The 9,646-nt window shown below is 45.3% G+C and overlaps 1 protein-coding gene across 3 annotated transcripts in view; it reads left to right on the forward strand.

Annotated features, from left to right (window-relative positions):
* The window catches only part of LOC149362549 (monocarboxylate transporter 12-like), a 46,504-nt gene extending 37,249 nt beyond the window's left edge, over positions 1-9,255 (forward strand). For all 3 annotated transcript variants that reach the window (XM_089573096.1, XM_089573094.1, XM_089573095.1), the window contains 2 exons: positions 3,255-4,106; positions 8,380-9,255. In XM_089573096.1, coding sequence (XP_089429222.1) covers positions 3,255-4,106; positions 8,380-8,870 — 1,343 coding nt within the window. In that variant the 3' untranslated portion in view covers positions 8,871-9,255. The remainder of the gene's footprint in view (positions 1-3,254; positions 4,107-8,379) is intronic.
* Positions 9,256-9,646: the final 391 nt, after the last annotated feature.

A 9,646-nucleotide genomic window follows, 5' to 3' on the forward strand; every position in this document is an offset into this window, starting at 1 on the left:
TATTCATTTCAACCTTTCTTCATTTCGTGCGCTATAGAAGCTTCATTTAGCAATGGGCTACCAACTCCCCAGACTTGTTCTCTTCTCTTGTAGTTCTGATTGATAATGCCGTTAGGCACGCCGTTTTTAACGGTTTAACAAAGCCATTTCTGGGTCATGAAATTGGGGTTTGTAAAGGAATGGGTGCCGAGCATGTGTTCTTAGGTGCTTTCTAAATTTTTATTTAATGAATTGGTGATTTTTGAAAGTCAGAATTGCTGCACAATTAAATATAGCTCGTTTCTTAGGCTAACTTGTAAATATTTAGGATAGATAAAATTAAGGTCCTACATCACTATATAGAAGGTAAATCTATACGGACATTCGAAATAACTGCATCCTTCGTTAGCGTGTGCCCGTTGAAGATTTGAATGGAGGGCGACATTTTGTAGTAAATTAGCTTACAGCGTGCAGTGTGCTTCTTTAGAATTACGCGCTATGAGCTTGTTTTAAGAAATACAGCGGAAGCTGCTGCTTGTGCACCACTCTCAGGTCTTCATATTATTTCGCAGGCATGACCGAAACATTTTTGCAACTTACCCTTGTTACACACGGTATTTCAGGCGAAATGTATGGAAATCACAGTCTTGCAACCAATCACCGTTTGTGGTCATAAGTGAGAAACGTCAATGTTTAAAAAAATTTTCATTTTTTTCCTAGCAGTGACAACTCAGCCACCGTTTTTTGGTTCAGTCAGCGTCACACCTATCTTCCGTTAAAAGCTGTTGGCTCAATATCAGAAAGTCAGGCACGCAGAGAGTTTCAAGCGCGCACAACTGTTTAGAAACTGTGCACCGTCTTTTCGAAAGAAATAATTACATCTTACACCAGGAAGCGATTGTTTCAAACACACCAAAATATGTCAAGGATGTATAGTAATGATAATACTTTTATCGACAATGATGACGACAGAATACATGTTCAGGCCTACCAAAGTCATTGCTGGTTTGAGCGGGAGCGCCTGGCACGCAGGCCCCTAGAATGGGGCTGCAGTATTTTCAAATAAATAAATAAATAAAAACTTTTCACAGTACACTACAGCACAACGATTATACTGGGTCAATGACGGGAACTTTTCCTGAAGCACGGGAACAGAGCAACGTGTGGCGATAAACTTTTTATAATAATACGAGACACTAGCACATGTCTATCAGGCTGCTATGGTACAGCGGGAATTGCACCTGAAAAAACATAGCCGCCGCGGTGGCTCAGTGGTTCTGGCTCTCGGCACCAGACCCGAAAGACACGGGTTCAATCTCGGCCGGGGCGATCGAATCTCTATAGAGGCGAAATTCTAGAGGCCCGCGCACTGTGCGATATCAGCGCACGTTAAAGAACCCCCGATGGTCTAAATTATTCGCAGCCCTCCACTACGGTATCCCTCATAGCCTGAGGTTCTTTGGGACGTTATACTCCATTAAACAAACCGAGCCAAACGCGCAAACATATGGAATACAGGTAAACCAAAACGTTTTATAAACATTAGAACACAATTACGCTTTGAATAACTGAAACGACTTATTATTTTCTTAAAATTCTATTTAGTTTTTGTACAGAAGGTGCTGGGGTTTAAATATTTCATGTGAGTTGGTGCGTAATGGTCGTATTTTCTAATTCCATACCTTACACACGAGGCATGATACGGCGCGAAGGCTTTTACAGACTGTTACTTAACCATTGTGGCTCTTCCAAGAAAGGTTTTTGTCAAGATTCAAGCCTAGATACTTTACTACACATGAATACCGTAGCGGTCTGCAAGAGCATGGTGAGCAGTCAGAAGAATGCAGAGCGAGAGGGTAGTGAAGGTTTATTCACCGCAAAAGCATTACGGAAGCAGAATAGTGGTGCCTTAGATACATTTATATTAATTACGTTAGTTCGAAACCAGTCGATCGCTTTTGTAGCAGCATACTGAAAAGGCGCAATCAGATTATCAGCGCACAAGACATTTTGTCAACTCATCACACAAATCTTCCAGAACGGTTTGAGAGCTTTTCTCTTGCCGGAAACCGCATTGATTAGGCGGAAAAACTCTGATTGTCTAGAAAGCCTACCATCGTTGACAATAAATGTTTTTCGAGTATTTTAGAAGTATAAGGCAGAATTGAAATCGCATGGCAATTTTCAGTCCTTACACGAACAACTTGTACAGAGTGGCATAACTATAGCTGTTTCCAGTTTTACGGGAATATCACCATTTGAAATTATGTGATTGAGCATTCCTAGCAAACATCTTGAATTTATTGAAATGCTCTACACGAATCGGTGAAGGAAGTGCCGTGAATTCCAGGGGGATTATCACATTTTTAACTGAAAACAATACACCTTAGGACTTCGTGAGAAATTGAAGGAAAATGTGCTTATTCACTGATGGTCTGTCGCAAAGTGCAAAAAACCTGCCTGTGAGTTTGCATTGCTAATTAGAAGTAGTTGCTAAACTGATAAGCAGTGCTGTATCAGCCGCTGGATACATTCGAGGTAAATTAACTCTATATTTGCTCGAATACAAATACCTCTGGAGCTGTTAATTAACGACCATGTTCTGTGGCTGCTGTAACTAGCGGCTTTCACTTTACCTTGAAACTCTATTCTTTATTCTTGAATTACTTAAATTTCCATAGTCCAACAATTCGGGGCTTGCTTATACTGAGTGCGAAGTAAGTGCTCTTTTATAGATGCCAGTTTATCAGACCGCTTGCAATCTAAGTTACGTTGTTTGATATGTATTGTTATTGTATAAATCATCAACAAACTTATTAAGCGAAACAAACAAAGATTATGAAACATCAAAGCACTTCGTTTTCGGCTAGCAGATTTTTTCAGAATGGGCTACAAGTGTAGCTCAATAAGCACTTATGCAAACGAACTCTCGTTGTTGATATATTTCTGTACATAATAAAACATTTGTCCAGGTTTACACGTGCACGGCTTCAAAATTAGGGTTCTTAAGCTTTTTAACCGTTCTCCTTAATAGTATAGTTTCTGTAAAAATGTAAATTGTAACGAATGTAATGAAAATATCCGCACTACGTAAAATGTTGAATATGATAAATCTCAATATTCTTGAAAGCTCATGTAAACGCGCACACATCTCTACCGTGAGAGAGTGTGGAAGTAGTGAACATTTCGTAAACATCTTCGACGAAAATGCCATTTTTGTGAAGGCTAGGGCCTCTTTCATCGAGGTAATAAACAATGACTCGATATCCACGCAGGTGCGGGAGCCGGCACCGTCAGCATGACGATGCAAGTATTTCTCAGCATGTGCTTCGTGAAGTACCGTGGAACTGCTCACGGCATCATGTTCATGGGCTCAATACTATCGTCCCTGGCAGTTCCGTCCGTCCTTTACTGCCTGGAGAGCACGTACGGGTTCGACGGCTGTCTGCTAATTTTCGGTGGCCTACTCTTACACCTCGTTCCGATCAGCTTCCTTCTGCGCGCCAGACGACCACCAGTTACCTCTCCTCGACAGGACCGCAAGGGGAGGACTTCAGACAACGACCGAGACGTCAACTTAAATATCGAAAGCAAGGAAGGTGCCAAGTGCGATTCCTCCTCTAGGTCGCCAAGTACCAAAGAGAGACCGAGCGTACTTGAGAGCGCCGCAGTTGTCCTGCGGCTTCCAATGTTTTACGTAATTTTGGTCACGTGGACTGTGATGTGCTACAATGAAGACATATTTCTCACAACAATCGTGGACTTTGCCGTTGACAAAGGTGTTTCAAAGAAGTGGGCCGTGCCTTTGCTTTCGTATTTATCTTTCACGGACGCCGTAGGACGCATCGGCCTTCCGCTGCTTGCAGATCGCAGAATCGTCCGCCGAAGCACCCTGGTGGGCTGGAATGCCATCCTCACGGCGGCCTCCATCGCCATTCTGCCGCAGGCAAATTCTTACGCATTTATAGTAATCGCCACTCTGCTTGCTGCGTGTTTCAATGGATGCGGCATGACAATGCATGGCGTGCTCATGGCGGATTATATTGGAATGGATCACTTGCCGGTGGGCTATGGTGTAGCCGGAATTCTCGTTGTTCCGCTGCTGCTCATCAAGCCTGTTCTTATAGGTAAGACGCCCATTTATGTTATTTTAGAAGGGTTCATACGTCATTCAAGACGTCGGAAGTTTCGCGCATACCCTAAAGAAAGCAATAAAGCAAATATAAGTACCATTATGAGGTACAGGGTCGGTCAAAAGTTCCCAGGCCAAAGGGTCTGCTTTCAAGTGGCGTATACTGCCACTTACGATAGCATCGAAGACATCAAGGTTCTCAGAGGTGAGAATAGTACTTCTACTATCCTCTACAGAGATTTTTGGCTCCAGGGGTGTCGTAGCTGCCAAATTATAGCGCTCTAAAGCAGACCCTGTGGCCTGGGAAGTTTTGGACGACCCTGTACACATAAAGCCAAATATCATGCTGCTCTAGTTTCTCAAATTTCTCCAATGTTTCTCCAAATTTCGCAGAATGCGTATGAGAAGAAGGAATACATGCGCACGTCCTGTCGTTATATGCTCTTTGCACCGGCGTGCGTCGCCGTTGCACTCACCTTTGGGGCAGAAATTGAAGACTAACGAAAGGGGTTCCAGTTAATGGCAACGCAGCGAGCTATGGAAATGAAAATCATAGCTGTAGCCTTCAGACACAAGTAGAAGGCAGAGTGGTTTAGCGAAGAAACGCGGGTTATTGACATTCTAGTCGAAATCAAGAGCGAAAAATTGCCTTCGGCAAGGCATGTAATGCGAAGGCAAGACAACAGACGGTCATTTAGGGTAGCGGACTGGATTACACGAGAAGGCAAGCCTAGAAGGGGCGGCAGAATGTTAGGTGAGCGCATAAGATTAAGAAGTTTGCAGGAATAAGATGACCGTAGCTGGCAGAAGACAGGGTTGTTTGGAGATATATTGGAGCGACACTTGTCCTGAAGTGGGCGTAGTCTGGCTGCTGCTGCTGATAATAATGTGTTGCGCTTTAGTGTCATTAAAAAAATACACCTTAAGAAGGCCAGCATAGATCATTCAGAGAACAGAAGACCTTCTTTGTAGAAGGAAAACTGTAAAGATACTCGAGTAACACTTCTTGCTGGGCTAGTTGGTGCATTATTCTTCGTACAAAAGCTAGCGCAAAACACAACACACACAAGAAAGGTAGACAGGACAACGCGCTGCATTGGAAAGATACTCGAGTAACACTTGTTGCTGGGCTAGTTGGTGCATTATTCTTCGTACAAAAGCTAGCGCAAAACACGACACACACAAGAAATGTAGACAGGACAACGCGCTGTATTGGAAAGATACTCGAGTAACACTTGTTGCTGGGCTAGTTGGTGCATTATTCTTCGTACAAAAGCTAGCGCGAAACACGACACACAAAAGAAAGGTAGACAGGACAACGCGCTGTATTGGAGAGATACTCGAGTAACACTTGTTGCTGGGCTAGTTGGCGCTGTCCTGTCTACCTTTCTTGTGTGTGTCGTGTTTTGCGCAAGCTTTTGTACGAAGAAAAATACTGTAAATTCGAGAACAGTTTCCCCCCGAACACTTTCTTGCATTGAATGGGTAATAATATTTTGGCAAGAATTTGGGCTGCTTGGGTCTCGTAAGCTGTTGGTATAGAGCAATATTAAACAGAACAAGGTCACTCAGATCGTCTTGTGCAATGGTAGAGTTTATTTCTAGCGTGCTTGGATTTATAACGCTTAAACCACACGAACATGAAAAAGACAAAATTTCGCAAACACACTTATGACTGCTTACCTGTGGCAGTGGTGGTGGTGATGGTGGTGGTGGTGACATTTTTATTCGAACATCCTTTCTGTTAGGCGTTCAGTACATCCTGGGCCAAGGCGACGAGGGCACGTTGCAGTCTCAGATCCAGGGAAGCGAGCCAGATGGGCCACGGTGGGGGTGGGGGGAAAGGATAGGCGGGGGACTGGAAGGCTGCATGGCACTGTGTAAGGCAGTGTTCTATGTCTGCATATGTGTGTGGACAGTTTGGGCACTGACGTGTGGAAGTGTACCGGTATAGGTAAAGTTTGGCTGGTGTATGTAGGAGATTAAACTGTATTCGGCGAAGAATGCGAGCTTCACGGATCGATAAGGATGGGTGCGGTGGTGGTAAATCAGCTAAATCCAATTTTTTCTGCGCGTAGTATTCGTCGACAGTACGTTTGTAAGCCCTGACCGCGTGCTCCGCGGGTGGGCTCGTCCATGGGATCCCCGGCGCCCGGTGTATAGTTTTGCAGGCAAGCTGATGAGCCAGCTCATTGCCTGGGATGCCGATGTGACCGGGGATCCACCGAAGGGTCACCGTTCGTGGGCTTAATGCTAAGAGGGCGGTATCTAAGGCCGATCGAGTAGGGAAAGGGAGGGCTTTTTCATGGAAGGCACGCAGAGCTGCCTGCGAGTCTGTATAAACACGTGTTGGGGGGCGGGGGGTAGGGTGGCAAAGTGTGCGATGGCATCGGCGATCCCGTGTATTTCTAGGGCGAGCGTGGAGGGTGGGGAGGTGTATGGACCGGTTGTGTGAGTGCTGGTTGTAGAGAGGGAAGGGTGGAGGAAGAAGGCTGCTGTGGAGCCCGCGGTTTCCGTGAGACAGGCGTCTGTGTAGGCCACCGCCGTAGCGTCCAAAGGTGGCTTGTGGTTGTATGCGTATGCCTGGCGGTGACCTGCGTGTGTGTGTGCGGACATGTTGCGTGGAATGGGTACGAGGCGGAGGTTAGGGGGATAGATCGGAGACTGCGGTGGGTCTGGGAAAGAGATGGGTGTGTAGGGAGTCTGGGAAAGTATCCACCGTCCAGCTGGTGTACTGGACAGGCGGATGATTTGTCTCTCCCGGTGCAGGTTAAGGAGGTTTTGAAGAGGGTGGAAGAGGCCGGTTCTGCGAATGAGAACGCTTTAGTTTTTACGCGGCCGAGTTTCCTAGATTAAAGGTATCTCTGCGAGATGGTTCGTCTGGCTGGTTTGCGGTGCACGATGAACGGCACACGTTGGAAAGTTCGAGGTGCACACAGCCATTCTAGTCAAGGCTAAGCGCGCTACTGGAGGAGCAGATGGCGTCGCCCTGTGGAGAGCAGCGGCAACGCCCCTTCGAGGCCAAGCGCGTTACAGCGCGCTGTATAAATGAGAGGCCGCGGTGAGAGAGTGCCTGGAGTGCGGGTGATCCCATCGTGGCTCCGACTTAGGAGATCCGTCAGATGACGTAGAAACATGCGCGGCGCTTTTCCTCCTAAATTTAACAGAAATCTATTTTTTCAGTGAAGAATTCCTTTCTTAGCTATATTCGTTGGACTTCGTACTTACATATTTAATATCCTGTTTAACTAGAATTTAGCTATCAATAAGCTATTCATTCTGTGAAAAGGTCCTTGTTAACAACTGTGTGCATCTGATGGTCGCTCCTTTTAACAACAGCGTTAAGATCCAAGGAGAGTGTTTTGAAGCAACACAAACATGTTCCAAGAATAACAAACCCTTTTCAATCGTACTCTACGTCCTGTCCATTGGGCAAAAAATTGCGCCTAACTGGCCACTCAGTCCAGAAAAATCAAAATTGGTAATTGTCGATTACCTTTCCCCTGGTCACTTTTGTGTGCTCATGACCGCCGGTGGCGTAGCCTAACAGTATAAAAATCAGAATTCAGAAAGAGCAAGGTAATTTTTTTGTGTTTTAATGAAACACGCTTGTACTTCTTCCTTCTCAGTACAAACAGGGATAGTCTGCATGCCCTAATAACTGCCCTCGCAGAGGCATTCAGGCATATATTTCGCGTACTAAGTGTTGTCTTTTTTTGTGTTCTAACGTTGCAAGACCGCGCTTTTAAAAATGGGCGTATCTCTACATGCCTACTTGCCTGGGTGCGAAGTCTGCGCGGCTTTTTTTCTTTCGCTGTCGGGTTATAAAACGGCGAAGGGTTCTGACGTCTAGAATGCGTACGCGACCAAACTGATTCGAGTACAAAAGAAAATATAAAAATAAGTTGTACTTGAGCGGACGTGCACAGGCGGTCTATTGATATTTTTAATGTAGCACTCTTATGATATATTAGTGAAAATGAAATCCACTAATCTTCAATCATCTCGAATTAGATGCTTCCGTACTGCTATTGCTGTGCCAGTTGCTACGAGCTCGTTTCATTTGAGGCTCACAGCGCTTTGAAAACACGGCTTATACGTGTTACTTACACACATTATCTTTTCTGTTTTAGTTGGTCATCAATGACACTATCCATAATTATTTCCTGAAGTGTAGTTCATGATGCCCCTGTAGCTGTGAACTTTTTCGTTACATTAAGCCGAAACTCGGTTTCACGCCATTTATTTTTCTTTAATTTTACATGCAGGTTACTTCAGGGACGTACTTGGCTCATACGACGACCTATACCGGCTGCTCGGAGCAATGCAGGTGGTCCTGTTTTTCATGTGGCTGGTAATTTCGTACCTAGAGCGTCGACGAAATTCTTCGTGGAGCAAGCCTACGAAAGATGAGCCGGACACTGCAGAGCGAAAAGATTCATACTTTGTGTCGACCATTGAAAGTCCTCCTTGTCCACCGACGCCTCCCCCCAAGTTTCCAGTACGAAAGAACGGCAACGGCTTCGCGCCGCCACCGAGAAGTAATCAAGAAGACGTCGATTGTGTGATGAGCAAAACCTCGGATCCCGTCTCCTGCTCCGATGCAATAAGTCGTCGTGGCCGGACCGTTGAAAATAGTGATAGATTAGTACTTGCGAAGGTTGCCAACAAACGGCAGCCAGTGTGCACAACAGGAGTGTCGAACTACGGCAGCGTAATTGATTTTAACAGCGAGCGAAAGATTGTGGGCGGTTCTTGAGTGGATGTCACATTAAAGACTCTGTAGATTTAATGCGCTGTGTGGTTACAAGGATGAAACGAGACAACAGCTCTACGTGGAACACTACTGTGAGTCGCATACAGTCGTTATATTGCTTCGTCCTTGCAACCACTCAGGACATTCGAGTTGGGACCAACGCAATGCCAGCCAGCCTCTTCGCCTTGTCATATTACAGGCTCTGACACCGCTTATCCTTTTTCTTGACACGGCATAGAGCTACATTGCTCTGGTGTAGGCACAAGTTGATGTTCTGTACGTGTATGCGTGTAGTACGGTGACTTCTCAGTTTGTACTATTCAAATAGAGCTTTGCTTTTAGATGAAATATATATTTGGAGAAATAAACGAGCCGTTGGCAACAATGGCACTGAAAGAAAGCTTTCTTTACTTCCTTTAGTCCTCATTTTTGCTTCATTTTCATCGAAGGACGAAATAGACACACCCGCCACACTTTCACCTTTCATTTAACCCAGCTTAAAATGCCAACAGCGATTGTTAACACCCAAATAGTTATGAAAATGACCTCGCTTTGTTGTGAAAATCGCTGCATGCTTTGTCGAATACTGGCCAGCAGCATCAAAGACATTTAAAGCTGTGCAGCCGTCATAAGCGCACTCATTAATGTCTCTTTCTTTCTCTCTCTCTCTCTCTCGCATTTGCGCACGAAGGCAACTGAAAGTTTTTAGCGGCCAGAGTGAGCTACGCACCCATTTGGCCGCTGCTCGTAGCCCAGATCGCACCCGCTTGGAGTAAAGC

The sequence above is a fragment of the Amblyomma mixtum genome, chromosome 2, assembly GCF_055824585.1.
Source record: "Amblyomma mixtum isolate Tamu chromosome 2, ASM5582458v1, whole genome shotgun sequence".
NCBI classification, from domain to species: domain Eukaryota; kingdom Metazoa; phylum Arthropoda; class Arachnida; order Ixodida; family Ixodidae; genus Amblyomma; species Amblyomma mixtum.